General features: G+C 36.3%; 1 protein-coding gene across 2 annotated transcripts in view; it reads right to left on the reverse strand.

Moving 5' to 3' along the window:
- The window catches only part of RALGAPA2 (Ral GTPase activating protein catalytic subunit alpha 2), a 431,148-nt gene that overhangs the window by 235,030 nt on the left and 176,859 nt on the right, over positions 1-19,259 (reverse strand). Inside the window, exons 18-21 of one of the 2 annotated variants that reach the window (XM_053670940.1) lie at positions 15,885-16,025; positions 7,369-7,509; positions 5,783-5,880; positions 658-748 (exon numbers count right to left, since the gene is read on the reverse strand). In XM_053670940.1, coding sequence (XP_053526915.1) covers positions 658-748; positions 5,783-5,880; positions 7,369-7,509; positions 15,885-16,025 — 471 coding nt within the window. The remainder of the gene's footprint in view (positions 1-657; positions 749-5,782; positions 5,881-7,368; positions 7,510-15,884; positions 16,026-19,259) is intronic. The other variant, XR_008392593.1, reaches the window with a different exon arrangement.

Here is a 19,259-nt window from a genome sequence, read left to right on the forward strand (position 1 = left end):
GAACTGAAAGTTGGCCCAGCTACTAGCCTGTTAGGTAACTTACTTCACTGCCACAGAACTCTAAGCCAACAGGGGCTGAAGAAGGAGACTAAGAGAAGTTCCTCCATATCCCACCAAGAACACCCTGGACCTGAGTTGTTTACTACGTTGCTCTGAGAAGAGGATGGCTCAGCACTTGCTCTTGAGAAAGCAGGATTTTGGGCCACATTAGGGCCACATTTTACAGCATGTGATAAAATGTGTAAGGATTCTAATAAAATTTTATTTTTTAAGTACTTATACTATTGATTTCAATATACTTTTGAAGCCATTTTGCTACTGGATGGTGGGTAAACTCTAGGGAAGATCATTTTTCCTTCTTGGTTTGCCTGCTCACCTAGCTATCAGCCTTGGTTGTGCCTCTCTGGGGAAAGGTCTGGTGCTGGTGGGGAGGGGAGGTGGTGGAGACAGGTAACTCTAAGGTACAGGTAACTGACTGGGACTGTACCTATTATATGTGTGAACTAAATGTCCATCAATCCTGACTCCAGGAATAAAAATGTCCCATTTCACAACCACATCTCTTCAGATGATAGCATTTAAATTAGAAAGTAAACAGAAAATGAAATACAACAACTCTAAATCTGGATGAAAACAGATCACATTTCTGGAACTTACTCTTCTGTCTTTCCCTACATTTTCCTTGCATCTGCTGTAAATCATCTTTTGAATCCAATTCAGCAGAGCTGCTGCTTCTTCGAACTAAAACCTTCAGACAAAGGAAATAATTTATTTGTTACAGGAAAGTTTTAATTATTACAAGACTGGAAAGTTTTTAGTCTACATTTCTAAAGAAAAAGGAATAAATAATAGTAGCAACAAAAAAACTGAGTGCTGCTTCTATTTAAAGCATGCGTTCACAAATTATAATTGAATTATAAATTACTCACAATCTAAAACTTATGGCTTCTACTTTGTCAACTGACATTCAATTAAACTGATTTACTGAAAAAATACAAAATTATATGAAAATACTATATTTTAAAGTTCTCTTTGTTCCTCTGCTCAAACACACATATATAGTGAATGCAATTCTCCAGAAGGTCTAAGTTTCCCAAAGATGGTAAGTCTGCTGGCAGGGAAGGAATAAACTCAACCAACAGTTTTCTAAAAGTCACTTAGTGCATTGTTAAATGTGCAACAGACTTTCCTGAGCATCATTCAGCATTAGACCCTCTATTAAATACAGAGCACTAAAATATTTGGAGGCAGTCTGCATCCTATAAAATTTATGCATTGTTTGGAGAGACAAAACATATATAAATTACACGAAATGATTACAAGGTACACAAGCAAACTATGCAAATAAATTCTCTCTACAAGGTATGCAGAATAAAGTGTTACCTTAATTGGTCACAGTAATAGGACAGTTGTTCGAGAAGGCAACAGACATAAAGTGGTAGAGAGAAGGCAGGAGGGGATTCAAGGAAGGAAGCACTGAATGGTAATCGGCAAGTTCTATGTGTAGGAAATGAAGCTGATTATAGCAGGCCATGCAGGGCAGGCAGGTGAAGAGAAAAAAGATGAAGAAAATGCAGCCCGCCTTCTAAAACAGGCAGCTGCCAGCAGGCCTTCGACATCAGGTTTAGGAATTTCAACCCAATATTGACAAAATGAGGAACTGTATGTTCTAGACAATAAGTTATTGTGATTAAAAACATATCTAGAAAGAAAAGTCTAGTAGTTATCTGCAGGATTAGTGTTAAGAAAAATTGTTCTGGAACTGTTATGGTGATTCAGGAATAAGCAGATAAGGCTTTTGTTGGTAAAAGGAGGGGAAAGAGAGAGAGGGAAAACGTAAATAAGAAACTGGAATTCTACCTAGCAGAAAGAAAGAAGGAGCTTATGCTAAGTGAAATTAGCCAGGCGGTGAGGAGCAAGTACCATATGATCTCACCTTTAACTGGAACATAATCAACAAAAGAAAAAAAGCAAGTGAAATATAACCGGAGTCACTGAAAATAAGAACAATGTAACAATAGCCAGAGGGGAGGTGGAGGGGACAGGGGAGAAGAGTTTTCAGGAACTACTATAAAGGACCCATAAACAAAACCAAAGGGGAGGGTGGAAGCTAGGGAGAGACATGGGTTTGGATGGGGTGGGGGGAGAGGGGTGGGGAGAAAACACAGACAACTGTAACTGAACAACAATAAAATAATTTAAAAAAGAAAATGCTGAAGAATGGCAGACAAAAGATTATAATCAGCTGAATATGACAGTGGAATAAATTGAAATCACAAAAGGAAATGAACCTAGGGGACCATGAGAAGAATGGTGACAAAAGAAGTAAGGGAAAAAAAGGATAATCAACAAAGGAACTGAGAAAGTTTCTCATATTTGAATTTTCATCTGGGCTCAATATCCAAAGACAATGTCCGGTAAGTAGGCAACAAAAATTCAGGATTGTGAGAGAAGATAAATGCAGAAATCAAGATGTAAATTTAAGGTCCTCCAGTGTAGAATATATTAAGAAAACCTCTATTCAATGAACCATGTAAAAGAACAAATATTAAACAAGCAAACAAATGAGAAGTAGGGACTAAGATGTATTAATTAAAAGACAGAATGTTTATAAGCCAAAAAAAGAGAAGGTGGCCAACAGTATATTAAAAATATTATACAGTCTTAAAGAAGGATGATATAGATTTAATGTGATAATGGAAATACACCCAGAAATTTCCTTCGGTGAAAGCAGCATGTAGGCTCTTCTGTTTCCGACTGATAAATGAAATTTCCACCAGCCACAGAACTAGGTCCTACATAAAAAAATTTGGGTTTTAATTTGGGACTCATAAGGAAGTGAAAGAAATCCAAGTAATCCATAGCCCCTCTCCCAAAAGCAAGTAGAAACCTGGGCAGTGAATGGGGTTATCTCAAGGGTAAATCTAGTATTATCACTGCCAGTGGCAAAAGAGCTAAGACTTCAGGATTACAGTAGTACTCCCTGGTTCCTGGAAGAAACAAATGCCAAGGCTGTCCTGGTGAAACTCCATCACTTCACACATTCAAGTTTTCTTAAATTAAGATCAGTCATCTTGGAACTCAATCAAAGACCAGCAAACATCCAAGGAAATAAATCACCATGCACAAGAGTCTCGGAAACAACAAGTATTAGACTTAAACCCCCCTCCCAAGGATTTCAGATAATAAGATAAAGAATTTAGAAGATAATAGGTGAATAATTAAAAAATAAGAGTTAAGAATCACAAAAATTCTCAAGCAACACAAGATTATTAGAAATCACAGAAACCACATATACTTGAATAAAATCAACCTGAACTTTCAAAAGCAAAAGGCATAACTGTTAACTAAAAAACTCAATGGAAGTATTAAAGAGCAGACTACATACAAGGAAAGAGAGAATTATTGAACTGAATGAAAACCAGATTTGATTAATTAAGCATGTGCCCAGAGGGCCAAGGAAAATGGAAAATATGAAAGGGGCTTAAGAGATATAGAAGACAGAATAAGAAAGTCTAAACATATTTTTACCTAGAATCCCAGAAGAAAAAAGCAGAGAAAACAAAAGAAAATATTTGAAGAAATGATTACCAAGATTTTTCCCAAAACAATGGAAGATAGCATCTACAAATATTTGCCACAGAGCATATATCAAAAACACAAATGTATAAACCAAAAGAAACTACATCTAAACATACTATAGTGAAATTGAAGGACAAGGATAAAGAATGAGAAACAACAAAGATAATGAATGAACGACTTCTCAACAATGGAAGACTAGCAACAATGAAAGACAAAAGGTAGTACAAAAATAGTTTACATTAGAAGAGGTTGGGAAAGGATAAAGAAGTAGGGAACTACTAATTAAGATATTGTAGTACTGTGCAGAGAAATAAAGTAACCAGAATCAAAGTAAGAAACACCAAAATAAAGCCTCACACATCTGGGAAACAGTATATATGAAAAAAGGGGTGGTATTTCAGATCAATTAAAAATAATAATAATTCAATCAATGGACCCTGGGACATGTACTTATCTATATGGGGAGAAAAAACTGGGTCCCTGCCTCATTCCCCAGATAAAAACCAATTCCAGATGGAGGAAAGACTTACATGTGTAGAGAAAAAAGAAAACACAAATATAAGGTAAATATATTTATCACTATGGACTGGTATTTTAAAATTTCCATAAAACTGAACCATAATAATGTTTGATAAGCAAGAATAGAAGAATTAAGAACTACTTTTCAACAAAAGACACCACAAAGAAAGTGTAAATATAAGCCATAGTTTGGGAGAAGTTATCTGCCAGAAATAACCAAAATAGGATCAGTACTTGGACTATATGAAGAATTAGTACAAATTAAAGAAAAAAAGACAAATTAATAAGAAGTGGTAAGGACATTATTAGGCATTTCACAAATGAACACACACGATCAATGAACATACGGAAAGATTTTAAACTTTACTAGTAATTTGAAAAATATAAAAATAAGATCCCATTTTCACCTACATAAGTCATAAAAAATTTTAAATCTGTCGAAGCAAGTGCTGATACGAATGTGAATGAATGCTAACTCTTTGCATACTGCTGGCAGAAATACGGGGGGGGGGGCAAACACTTTGGAAAACACATTCTCTTGTAAGGAAGAATATTCTTCTACTCTATGACTCATGAATTCTATCCCTAAATAGCTACCACAGAGCAAACCTTAAACTTGTAGATATTAAAAAACATACGAGAATGTATATAGCTGCATCTTTCATTTTAAATAAATCAAATGATCTAACTGTTCATCAACAAGAGAATGGAAATAGATTATGGTATATTTACAGTAAAATAACATACAGCAGAGAAGAGCTAACGAACTACAGCTACATGTTGCTATGTGGATGAATCTTAGAAATACATAAATGGATAAAACAATAATATCACTTTTACAATGTTTAAAATTAAGAAAAACTAAAGGATATATATTATTTAACTATAGAGCAAAGAAAGGGCATGATAAACACAAAGCCAAGAAAATGCTGCCCCTCTGAGGGGACAAGGAAGGAAGTTACGTGCCAAAGGAGTGCCACTGGAAATGTTCTAGTTTTTAAGCTGAGGGGTTAGTTTGTGTGTGTTTATGTGATTACTAAAATATACATACAGAATATACATATATAAGTTGTTATATGTCCTTTTCAAAAATAAAGACAAAAGAAATTTTACACTGGTTATCTTCCAGGCAAACACTTTCTCTTTTTATTTTGTACCCTTTATGATGTTGGAGTTCTCTATGAATATATACCACATTTTAAAAAAATGAATAAACAGGAGTTATCTGCATAAATGAAGTATAGGCTACTTTAAAATTTTCTTCTTTATACTTTATAGTTGTTTTAAAAAATGCTATTTTACACATTAAAAAAAATAAACCGTAACAGATCTTTGCAAAAACTGACTTACCTAGCAACTCATGTCAGGTGGAGGCTACTACCTAAAATGATGTCAGGAACAAGGGATCTGAATGTATTTTTGAAAGGCAAAAATACCTGATTAAAAAATAGAGAGTGCCAAATACACACCTGGTAGTGATTCCATTTCATGTTAATTTTTCTATTTTTGTAAGGTGACTAGAATTTTACATAGAAAGCAAGCAAGATTTTAAAAGACTTCAAGGTTATATGGACTATGACCAATCTAAATGGAAAACTATTACTGCCATTAATAAATTTATTGTCAGTAATTTATACATTTATGTTGAATGACAAATTAATTTGGTTTGAAAGTATCTTACTGTTATTCCTTCATATTCTTTCTTCACATATCCTTTATTTTCTTGGATAGGCTTAGGCTCTGAAGAACTCGGATTCTGTGTGTTTTCTACCTTTTGACCTAGATAGAGATTTGGTGGAAAAAAAAAATCAACAGGAGGAATATGTCAGGTAGTAAAACTGAAAAATTATTTTTGTATATAGGTAATTATTAAATTTTGAAATTCTAAATACATAAAATAGGTAGTCAGAGGTCTGGCTACCTGGTAGTCTATGAGTCAAGTCCACACTATAAACCTTTGCCCCACAGTGAGCTTTTAAAAGGACTGAATGCCACACCTTTCTCAGCACATTATGTTAGCACTAGGGAAGGCAGGTAGACTGTCCTGGAGGTTGTAAAGAAAAGATCTCAGAGAAAAGCTGCCTGAGTTATCCAGGTGAGTAGACAGGAAGAAGAAATCAAGTAAGGTGACTCAGAATCTCTTAAGATTAAAGACTGATGAGAAAAAGAATATCCAGAATCAGTTATTAAAAAGGGAATATCATCACAAAGCCTGCAGACAGAAAGATCATAAGAGGATTTTTGTGAATAATCTGGGGCCAATAAATTTGAAAAAAAACATGAAATCCCTAGAAAAACAAAATTATCAAAATTAAAATAGGGAAGGAAAATCTGAATAGTCAGTCTTGTAATGATTTAAAACTTGAATGGTATTTTAAAACCTTCCCACAAAAAACTCCTGGCAAATGGCGGGTTCTACCCAAATACAAAAGGGGGAAAATATCACAACAATCTTACACAAAAAGTTTCAGAGAACAGAAAATCTTCAGATAATGTATTTCTCAAATTATTTTTATTGCATTTTCTTATTTCAAGAAAATTCTAAGAAGCAATACTTCCCTACTCATTTGATGAGGTTAGCATGACTGTGACATTAAGAATTTTGAGATAACTTGTAAATAAATAAGGTTGATTTATTACTTAATGTAATTCATAAAAGTAAACTGAATGGTAAGTTTTTCGTTAACACTAGACATGATTTACATATGCTCTTTCATTCTATGTGTACAATGGTCCAACCATTTGCCTCTCTGCTTTCCACACCATGTTGCTGCTGAAAGTTGGAGAAACCGTGTGAAATAATGCTATTAAGACTTATTATTTTCAATGTCAATAGAGTCTACAAGCTGCCAGTAAAATTTTTCAAAAGTCTGGGCAGCTTTCCATTTTGTCAACTTTTGCAGCTCTTTTTATGGCACTTTCCCACCTTAACCTAATTCTGCCCTGCCTTCTACTAACTTGCTCCTCTCCCTGATTCTGTGGTGTAACAACATTCATGCCTGTTCCAGCCACTCAGGACATCTTTCTAGTTCCCGAACATGCCACACTGGAAAAACACTGGACATATGTAAGTGTAATTTATATAACTATATTAAAATAAGTAGTGAAAATATTTTATTGTCAGAAATTACACCCTTACATTCCAAAACTAAGAAGTTAGTTCCCTTGAAATAAGTAGAAAAAGTGTAAAAAGCAGTAAGATATACAAGCTTCTTCCTAGCCAGAGTCGACAATTCTGCATTAATAACTGAAGAACCTTCTCCATACCCTGAGCCAACTCTGAGCACAGTGGCTCAGTGACATCAGGTGTACTGTGGCTCCGAACGATCTGCTGCTGCTGCTGCTCTGCCGCCGGGTGACCAGATTCAACTGCAGGTGCATTTTCTGACTGCTGACATTCTTCCACTTCTGTGGGCATTAACACAAAACATGTAGAGATGTATTTCAAAATTTAAAAAAATAATTTCACCACTTAAAACAACTGATTCTAAAAATGTAGTTTTAGGTACAGTTTTTCCCCCCACAAAAATTGTGTAGTAAGATAATCTGCATTTACATTAGAAAGTTTCCTACCCTTATTAACAATAATATACTATTTACTTTTAAGTTCTACAAAGCATTTTGTTTTGTAATCTAAATGAAAAGGGGGGTTGAAAAGCTACAGAAATGGTTGATTATTATAAAAGTTATTTGGAATTCAGGGACAGGCATGCCCAGGAAAGGGAGACCCAAAAGATACAAGGAGTGGGTTTTTACATTTGAAGGGCACAGAAATAAGTGCACACGCACATACACACACACTCTTAAAGGAAGATAAAAGGAAACATGGGGATTTCTACTTTGTTCCTTTTAATGAACAAATGCACAACTTTCCAAAATAAAAAAATAATTTTTAATCACTTATACCACCAAATGTAATGTTGAGTTAATCAATGAAGTACAAAAATGATCCACAGGTCTCTTTAGAGAATCAATACATTGATGACCAAAAACAAAACAAAACAAAACCCCAGAAAACCATAGATGAGCACTAACCACTGGATAATCTCATCTAGTAGTATGACAAACTATATTGCCTTAGAGAATGAGCGCCCTCCTAGCTCACTTCCAAACACTATGGTTCATTTTAATCTACCAACACAATGCAAAGCACTGGAAGATCATAGTACCTTCTCTCTCTAGAACTACAGTTTGGGCATGGCATCATTTTTTGCCTAGGTTTTTATAATATCCTCCTAACTGGTCACAGTCTCCATTTTCTTGCCATCCTCATATGGTCCTCGATGTGGTCCTAAAGAGGTCCTTTTAAAACTAAGATATGACTGCACCACTCCTCTCCTGCCAAGGTCTTCCATCACTGTACAGTCAGGCCCATGCTCCTCGCAGTGGAGTCAGGGCTCTCCTTGATCTCACTCCACAGACTAGACCTTGCACAAGGTGCTCTTATTTAATTTAGTTTCTAGCAGCCCTAGTCTACTTGGCATCTGCTGCTCTCTCCCTCCTGCTGCTTACTTTTCCTTGCTAACTTGGCACCTCTGTTTCCTCCTCCTTCTCTCCCATACTGCTTGGGAATAGCCCCTACAGAATTCACCACACGGTCTTGCATGTGAACCTCACTATGACATCCCTGACAAGATTCCACACTCACATAGTCAAAACTTTACATCCATGTAACTATAACATCATATTTTCTGAAAGCTTAATTAGTAAAGTTTTACTGCTTCTAAGAAGAAGCAACCAATCAAAACTTACCCTGTATCATCTTACCTGGTAGTACCACCAAATTCCTTACCTGATATAAGACTCATTGTCAATGTGCCACCCTCTGTATAATCCTTTAATCTGAGTCACTAACCAATGTTCTGGTTCACCCTAATCAAGAAGTTCTATGTAGAAAAATTCTAAATATGAGAGAAAGAATTTCAATAAAAGATAGCTTATTTACACTTTCCAAATAAAAATCCCATTTGAAAGTACACTGAATATAAGTTGCAAGATCCTTTACTTATAATTCAGAGTATTGGGCCACAGTCTAAGTTCGGACACCGACAGGAAGCTGAACTGAGGGTATAATCAAAGGAAAGCCGAGGTACGAGAGCACACACACTCATTAAAGCCTTGTCGTTCCAGGATGTCTTTGGTCTTTTCTTGAATAGCCAAGAGCTGTTCATTTTCCTACAGAGAAACACAAGATCTACATACATATTTGTGATCTATCCACACATCCCCAAGCATGGACTTTTCACAGGTCCACTTTCAGGCTCTTTAGCATTAGGCAACAGAAGCTAGACCAGCCACCTCCAGCTCTCTTCTTGCACTGTTTATTGTAATTAGGCAAAACTTCAAAACCTTCTGGGAAGAGTTTTACTTCTTAATGAATCTATTTGTTCATCGAGTATCAGCAGAGGAAGCCCAAGAGCTTAGTAATGCTCTAAAAAATAAGTGGTGCCAGTTTTTATGGGTAATGAGAAGAGTGGGTTTTAGTCACTTAAATTTTATGCTAATAGTTTCTGGTCTATGAGCAGACAAGTAAGAGCTGGGCCAACAGTTGGCAGCACCTTTTTAAACATAAAGAACATCATCATCTGGTGGGATGAGATACAGCCATAGCGCCATAGTTTCCAAATTAGAATGTCTCTACTGAACTGCTGACCAAGATGGAGGCATAAATGGAAACACTGTACCTCCTCGCACAACCAGATTTAAAAACAACAATGATTTAGAAACAAAAACACAACCAGAACAGACAGAAAATTGAACTGTACGGAAGTCCGACAACTACGAACCATTCATCTAGACTGGTAAGACAGGTGAAGTTGGCGGCCAGGGGAGGCGGTCCTGGCAGGAAAAGGCTGTGGTTGGTAGACCTGGGCCCAGGAAGGAAACGAGCAAATCCAGTGAGGCGTTGAAGGTGGTTGGCTGACCACGGACACACATTCGTGCACAGATAAACCAGGCAAAAAATGGGCAGTGAGACAAACCCCGCAACCCAGGGCCCCAGCAACAGGAAATAAAGCCTAAAAGCACTGATTGAAAAAACTTGCAGGGGTTGAGGTGCTGGAAGAGGCTCCCAGCCTCACAGAAGAGTTCATTGGAGAGACCGAAAGGGTATTAGAATGTACACAAGCCCACCCACCAGGGAACCAGTACCAGAAGGGCCTAATTTGCTTGTGGGAAGTGGCAGAGGAGACCAAAATGTGAGAGAAAGAGAGCAGAGCAAGTGCCATTATTTCCTCTCTGACCTCGTCCCCACATACATCCTCAAAACCCAGTGACTGGGTTGCCCACTCCTGGTGAACACCTAAGACTCTGCCCCTCATATGTAACAGGCTGGACCTGACCAAAAATGGCTCAATCAGAAGAACAAATCAAAGGCTCAGAGCCCATACTTTTAGCGACCAAGAGATAGCCAACCTATCAGATGCACAGTTTGAAACACTGGTGATCAGGATGCTCACAGAACTGGTTGATTTTGGTTGCAAATTAGATGAAAAACTGAAGGCTATCCTAAGTGAAATGAAGGAAAATGCACAGGGAACCAATAGTGATAGAAAGAAAACTGGGACTCAAATCAATGGAGTGGACCAGAAGGAAGAACCAAACAGAAAAGAATGAAGAAACAAGAATTCAAAAATATGAGGAGAGGCTTAGGAACCTCCAGGACATCTTTAAACATTCCAACATCTGAATTATAGGGTACCAGAAGGGGAAGAGGAAGAGCAAGTGGAAAACTTACTTGAACAAATAATAAAGAACTTCCCCAATCTGGTAAAGGAAACAGACATCTAGGAAGTCCAGGAAGCTCAGAGAGTGCCAAAGAAGTTGGACCCAAGAAGAAACACACCAAGGCTCATCATAATTACATTAGGCAAGATGAAAATGAAGGAGAGAATCCTAGAAGCAGCAAGAGATAAGGGCACAGTCACCTACAAAGGAGTTCCCATCAGACTGTCAGCTGATTTCTGAAAAGGCTGTCTTGCCTTACAGGCAAGAAGGGGCTGGAAAGAAGTATTCCAAGTCATGAAATCCAAAGACCTACATCCAAGATTGCTCTATCCAGCAAAGTTATCATTTAGAATGGAAGGGCACATAAAGTGCTTCTCAGATAAGGTCAAGTTAAAGGAGTTCATCATCAGCAAGCCCTTATTTTATGAAATGTTAAAGGGACTTATCTAAGAAAAAGAAGATGAAAAAGATGAACAGTGAAAGGACAGCAAACTCACGGTTATCAACAACCATACCTAAAACAAAAGCAAACTAAAAGGACAGCTAGATCAGGAGTAGAACCATAGAAATGGAGATCACATGGAGGGTTAGCAACAGGGGAGTGGGAGGAGGAGAAGGGGGGAAAAGGTACAGAAAATAAGTAGCACAGACAGTAGGCAGAAAATAGACAGGGGGGAGGGCAAGAATAGGATGGGAAATAAAGAATCTAAAGAACTTACGACACATGGACATGAACTTAAAGGGGGGAAATGGGGGGTGTGCGGGGTGGAGGGGAATGAAGGGGGGAAATAGGACAACTGTAATGGCATAATCGATAAAATATATTAAAAAAGAAAAATATATAAACTGGTAAAAAACAAAAAAAACAAAAAAAGAATGTCTCTACTGGTTCACAACATGACAGATGAAGAACCTGCCATCACCAGCTGGTCTGCCTACCTAACAGGCTGGCCTGATGTAACTTTAAGACTTTATTTTTGTAAAACTGTTGGTAGGGGCTTCTCAGGTGGATAAAGGCCAAGCCTGTGGAAATCACCAGAAGTGATGACAGTGGAAGTATCCACGATAAGGATGGGAAGGAAGGGGAGAATAACAATGTCAAAGGTGCTCTGAGGGCTCTAAGCTATTCCTGCAGTTGACTGTTAAGTGATACAGTATGCAAAAAAGATTTTTAAACTCTACCTATCCCACAATTTTAACCCAATTACATGACTTGTAAGTATATACTTCTTGGCCGTTTCTCACACTTCATACTAAGTATATAATCAATATATGTTTTGTACAAATAAATACATGGACACCAAAAACATTTTCTTGATGAAGTTCCTTAACACAAAACAAAGAAAAAAAAGTTCTTGAGCTCCCTCTGCTGGCCTTTTACCTGTGAAGTGCAACTAACATTTAAAGTGGCTTCCATTGTACAGTATCAGTTGCAGCAGTTATTCTTTCATAATATATTTTAAACTATTTTAATACTGATATTCAAATATGAAGATAGAAGCTTATCTGATATTAAAATACAAAAAAATTAAGTTACATAAAAATTACATTATAAATCCTGGGAGTTCTAATGCATTCTCTATTTAGAATATCACACAGTATCAATTTGAGTTCAATTCTATTTCAGATTCACATCATTCACATTCTCCCAAGCATAGCTAACCCAATAACCCAAATTTTTAACGTGCTAACTTTCTAGCTTCCTGACAAGTCGCACAATACCATTACTAAACCATTGTTTTCTAAAGCTCCATTCAAAACACTAGTAAACTGATCAAATAAGGATGACTTAATTTCATTTGTTCCACTGAGAGAAGAATCAGCATGATTAAATTAAGTAGGTAAGCTCTTCAGAACCTTCTATTTATTCCAGAGGTCTGACTTCTTTTCAAAGCAATTTCACTCATTCCTTAACCTTAATATATGGAGTGAGACTCATTCTTCAATAACCAAAATTCAGGATTCCACTTAACCCTCATACAAGGTTGCATAAACAAAATTAGTAATTTCCCTTCTTTTAAAGCACTGTGCATGATACTAACCTACCCCTGTAAAAACACAAGATGTGTAAAACAACTCAGCAGCTTGATGTTTATCACAAAGTCCAAAGATGAATCAGCCTGGACTTGAACAGCAAGCACTTTCTGACAATCAAGAAGTGCTACCTGGAAGCCAGACAACCTGTTGCAGAAGCAGCTAAATGAGGCTTTCAATTAGGTCCCATTAAGTCTCTTTTAAAATGAAGAAAGATCACAGATTCTCTAATCACTACTATTATAATGTTCCTAAAATAAAAATAGTATCTATCATGTTCAGGGCCTGTAAGCAGTAAAGAGCAGTGTTTTCAACTAGTATGTTGTGGCAGGCACATTGGTATGCCTCAAGAAATTTTAAAACAGGCAGTATCTACAGAGACACTGACCTCTTTTCCCTTAGATTGTCAAATAAAAAAATGACAATACCAAATACAACAATAATTAGTGTGAATGAATTAAAATTACACCCATTTTTGTCACATTGGCAAAAATTATATTTTTGGTGTGCCAAATAATTTTAGTGAATAGTTTATGTGTAGCATGAAATAAAAATGCTGAAAATGGCTGCTATAGACTGATAAATGTCCCAACATAAAAGCAGTTAAAATTGCAAGACTGCCAGAAAGAATTGTTCCCACAAAGGAGAAAAGGGAAAATCACTGAAACTGCCAGTTCTACTTCCCACAAGTTTCTTTATGTAGCTATTCATGTTAATGGGCTACAGGTGGTCATAACCTTCCCAAAATTATGCTTTGGCCAAAAAGTCACAAAGGGATCAGAATGAAAAATAATAGTGGTTGAAAGTAAGGAACTTTCTATTGTTTATATTATTAACACAATTTGGTGGGTCAAATAATCATAAAGATTAGAAATAAAAGTAAGAAGGAATGTTAATTTAAACAACAAAAAAATAGCAATCATTTTTATAGAAAAAAATGGTGGCCAGAAAGTTGACATTAAATGGGTCTGCATATTATGTTTAGGTGAATCTACATTATCTAGATATTTAGCAACAGGTTAGCAAGATATGTAAATACACTAGGATTTAAATTAGAGAACAAGCTTAAGACTCTACTATGCCAACCAGTGAAGAATGTACAAACTAAAACTGACGACTGGTAATGCATTGCTCTTGGCCCAGCCTCTTGATAGAACAGCCACAAAGACAATGGCATCGCCTTAATATTAAAGAACAAATGGCATCATACTAAGGAGGAGCTCACTACTGTAGTCAGATAAAAGAGAAAGAACAAATAGATAATTTACTCACTTTACTGCAAAGTCTCTTAACCCTCTGAGTGAAGAAGACCAAGGATAAGATCTTATGCCAAAGACAGGAAAACACAGACCCAGTACAGCCTGCTTCCTTTCACCCTAAATAAGGGTCTCTCAATCTCAGCACTACTGATATTTTGGGTAATGTAGTTCTTTGTGGTGGGGGCTGTCCTGTGCATTTCAGGTTATTTAGCAACATCCCTGGCTTCCACCAACGGGGTATCAGTGGCACTGCTCCAGTTGTGACCATCAAAAATGTCTCTAGACATTGTCAAATGTTCTCTGGGAAGCAAAATCATTCCCAGTTGACAACCATGGCTCTTTTGTTGGAACAGTATAGGTATATATAGGCATCAAGAATCTGAGTAAACTATAAGGGTGAATGAGAAAAAAGTCTTCCAAGTGAGATTACTAACAAGGATTTCTTTTCAGAAAATATTCCAGACAAACTAGTAAAAACTTATATAATATGGGAGAAAAATGGACTGTGAAAAAAGAAAATTTTAAACCATGAAAAAACCTTTTGGGTCTATTATTGGCCAAACAGACTACTAAACTATTTTAAATAGTTTATTAATCATCTCTAGATAGTAGTTATTTTTTGAAAACCAAATTATCAAAGTGTTAATGCATATCAGTAATTTGACTGGTACCCATCACCCTATATACCACTCTTAATGTTTTCACCTTCAGTGTTTACTACAGAAAAAGACTCTTTTAAGAATAATAGTCCTTATTCTCAATAAAACTATCTTCTACTCTCGTATTCTGTAAATTAAATAATATGATATTTTACATACTCATCTGGGGAACTCAGCTTTAATTCTGCTTTGCTAAGCCACACTATGACATCATTTAGTGGTCACAGAAAGCCACAATTAGGCTAGCTCCAATATTAAATAAATACTAATAATCTCCTCTTTCTAAAAATAAAAAAAATATGAAAATATTTCCCTTTTTAGAAGATTCAGTTCATCTTAGGATCACTTAAAAAACAAGTAGACTAAGACCTAATTATTCACTGTAGTGCAAAGTAAATCCTTTTGTTGGAGTATCTGCCCAAAACATTTTTGGTGCTATAATGTCTTAATGATTTATTGCTATAATGTCTTAATAAACCATTAAGAAATTATATTGTGCATAAACCACATGTAGTTAAAGTCCATTTTAATTGGCTAAAGCTCAGGAACAATTTTTCTTTATTTGAAAAATTAGCACTTTTTAGCAGGAATTTTAGTTACTCAAATCTCAAAAGCAGTATGTATCTGCATAAACTGATCATTACTTTATATGTAACTATGATTTATTAACTCCAAGTCTTGCCCACATAATTTTTCCAGTTTATTCATTTTAGAGGAGGTACAACAAGCATTCTAACATTGAAATGCTCAATCTTTTGTAAAATTTTATGAAAATTCCCTTCCATTTTCAAGGCACTGGATAGAAGGTACATTGAGGCAGGCATGACTATTCCCCTCTATTATAAATTATGAACCAAAAACAAAATCCTCTTATCCTTCTTAACTGCAAAGAAAAGTGGTGCTACAGACATTTTTCTTGACTATTAATTGATACTAAACATGTACCTACATAATAATGATTATTAATATTCATTGAAAAAAATGCAAAGTACAATGCCCAGGTACACATGCATGATGTGAGGATATTAACAAAGAAAGCAAGACCCAAAGGCAAGTGGAAGACGCCCAGGAACACTGACAGACATATGAGAAAGCATTACAGTACCTGGTAGCCTGTGAGAGCAAGAGGAGTAAGAGAGACCAGGTAAGAGAGAGCTCACGTTGTGAAGGAGGAGCAGGACGCTTTTAGTGGCAGGCAAAGCCTCAGAAAGTTGGACACAGTTGCTGATAGACTGGCTTCTCTTAGCTTCCAGGAAAGATAAAGTAATAATTATGTCAGAAGAACATTGGGATCTTTCACTTCTCTTTTATTATTTTTGTGGGTTCTCTTTAAATACAGCAAGGGGCAACAGCAGGTTTACAGTTGTGAGTATATGAAACAGAGTTTATTCTTGTATTATTATTAATGATTGTATTATTTACCACACCAACAACTAACTGTAAACCTACAGTTGCCCCACCTATTATTTTAAGGAGGTCATTTTAAACCCTAAAGGCAGTCAGCACAAAGCACATACAGCTCACTTTCAGTCATTCTGATGATATGGAAGAATGGACAATTCACAAACAATCTTATTTTATTTTTTAGAAAGATAGAGGAAAGGGGAAGGAGAAAGAGGGAAAGAAGGAGGAAGGGGGGGTGAAAGAGAAACATCTATTTGCTGTTCCACTTATTTATGCATTCATTGGTTGGTTCTTATATGTGCCCTGACCGGGATCGAACCTGCAACCTTTTGGGACAATGCTCTAACCAACTGTACTACCTAGCCAGGGCTCACTCAATTTATTTTAGAACACTTTATATGTTTAGTCTTTCCTGGTTTTCTGTTGTGTCTCAGATTCACATTTGGGTTGTTTATTTGGGCAAACATGGTATTCCATTTTCCTTTCCTACAAGACACACAAAAAAAGACCACAGTGAGGGATAGAAAATCTAGCCTAAGATTAAAAGTGTTTTATAAATAATACATAATTCAAAAATTGGTTTACTGAGAGCTGACTATATTGAAAAGCAAATCATTTAGTAAATTAAATGCCCAAAAAGCTTAAGCACATATAAAAAGTGAGGCTGAAAATTAAGATATGATAAATGGAAAGAAGATAAAACCTCCATGAAACCCATCCTTTTTTACATTACATTTCATACTTCTTAAATCCACAATTTCCCATTACAAACTTCATGGTGAAAGGTTTTCTTAGGCTCTGTTGAGGAAGAAATGCCAATCATCCACAAAGTTAGGCAGTATAGAGCTTTACTGGGGTTTGCGCAACTGAGCGAGGTTCCCTGCCCACAGAGTGGGGCTGGGGAAGTCATACCCAAGCAGGGAATGTGGCGGGGTTTTAGTTTAGTTGGCTCTCTTCGTGGGAGCTGGGGATTGGCCCCCTTTGAACAAAGTAGCAATACATCATTGGTGGTTCTTCTTGGGCTCAGGTTGCTATGCGGATAAAGCCCGCCTTTTCAGCTCTCTGGTTTGACGTCAGGGTCTTTTCACTGTAGTTCTGCTGCCCTTTTACCCTACCCCGCCCATCCTAACACATGGTGTTTTTAAGTTTTCAATATACTGCTATCCAAATGACCATTTGAGAAAATAAATGCAGGAAGAGAATATGCCTTACATATTAAAGTACCATCAGTAAAATCAGTTTATCCTTAAAACAACAATATAAAGGTTCACCTGCTCTTTTGTTATCTTTACGTGATTTTAACATTAATGAAATAGAACTACAAATGCTAGTGACACATTTGCAAAAAGTGAAACAAACTTTTTAGTTTCCTGTCTTTCCTTCCGTCCCTTGGCTATCAGAATTCCCAATTCTAAAGAACTACCTGCAATATTATTGCAGTATAAGTCACAAATGTGTAAATAATATTTAAGTGAAAATGACTTCTATGTATACACCAAACTGACTGACTTGAAATTTCCTGTAAGATTTGTTCATCTCTCAATGTCAGACACAGATTTGAGTGTTGTTTTAAAAAGTGTTCCTTTTATAAAGCAAATGATTGTGCATTTTCCCAAAATGGATAGGGGATCCAAGACTTGGAAAATTTTAGCTTAAGGTAAAAAGTTGTAAGTCTAGCAAGTAATGTGTATGTTAAAGCTTTTGTTGCAGAAACTACAGATAAAGCCCATCCTGGATCCTGGGAGACAACCAGCCTCCTGGGGCACTAGCTAGAGATTAGTGCCTGGGGACAAGTTGGAGGCATTCCTGCCTTTTGTCTTCCAGGAGTAGACGAGACCTCCCCCCACCTGCCCAGCACAGGAGTGTTGCAGCTTCTGAATCTTAAAGCCCTCACCTAACCTTTGTTTGTTTGTTTGTTTGTCTGTCTGTCGTGGTCCATGTCCCATGTCCATACCCCCCCCACCCCTATATAAGGTCTGGCCAGGACAGAGAGATGGTTTGTTAGGGTATGAACCCGCCATCTTCTCAGATTACCAGCCATCTGAATAAAGCGCCCATAAAAGATTCAATCACTGTCACTGCTTATTGGATTTGGTAGTGACAGGCAGCCCAAATGCTGGTGTCTTTTCTGGTTACAGGATCACTAGATATTTCAGAGATAATAAAATGTAGAATAATTATTTTGTGTGAAAGTTGATTTGCTTTAATCACTCATTTTACACATCTAAAATTTTAGTATCATTCACACTCAGGAACAAAGTTTTACTTTACAACTCTTTAACACTTTCCTTGCCAGTCCTTTTAACTTGCAAACTAAGTGTATTCTCTGTTAAATTGCTATTTCCCTACTCAGCAATTCCTCATTTTGTATTTCCCTCTTGCCATCATCACTGACATTTTCTCAAACTAAGAGTAGTCTGTGGGGAAAATTAAAATATAATAATCTTCAATTATTCTGAGACTGGAAAAGAGTCACTTTCAAATGAATCTTCCATATTAATATCTTAATGCTAAAAGTATTAATATCTTAATGCTAACTTCATGAACGGGCTTGTTCTCTCATTAATAGGTGGCCTCTATATAAATCAAAATCTATCATGAAAATAATCTGGACCTTTTTAAAAGATAAACAGGTGAATTATTACATAACGTATAAACAACAAAACTGAATAAAACCACTAATATTTAGTCTATAGAGATTAATTTTATAAAATAGCATAAAATAAAATCTTCAAAGACCACTGCTTTCACAGGCAACAAAAAAGATTTATAATTTTAAAAAATGTAACAAAACAGGAAATTCACACATATCCATATATACATATGTGTAAAATACATAAGATTATATATATGTCCAACACAATAGCTCACATCTTCATTACCTTTTACAGGTTATGATTTCAAGTATTTTTTAAAAATATTTTATTTATTTTTCGAGAGAGGGGAAGGGAAGGAGAAAGAGTGGGAGAGAAGTATCAATGTATGGTTGCCTCTTATGCGTCCCCTGCTGGGAACTGGCCTGCAACCCAGGCATGTGCCCTGACTGGGAATCGAACCGTGATACTCTGGTTCACAG

This window comes from Artibeus jamaicensis, unplaced genomic scaffold (genome assembly GCF_021234435.1).
Source record: "Artibeus jamaicensis isolate MK-2021 breed Jamaican fruit bat unplaced genomic scaffold, CSHL_Jam_final contig_65, whole genome shotgun sequence".
Lineage (NCBI taxonomy): Eukaryota > Metazoa > Chordata > Mammalia > Chiroptera > Phyllostomidae > Artibeus > Artibeus jamaicensis.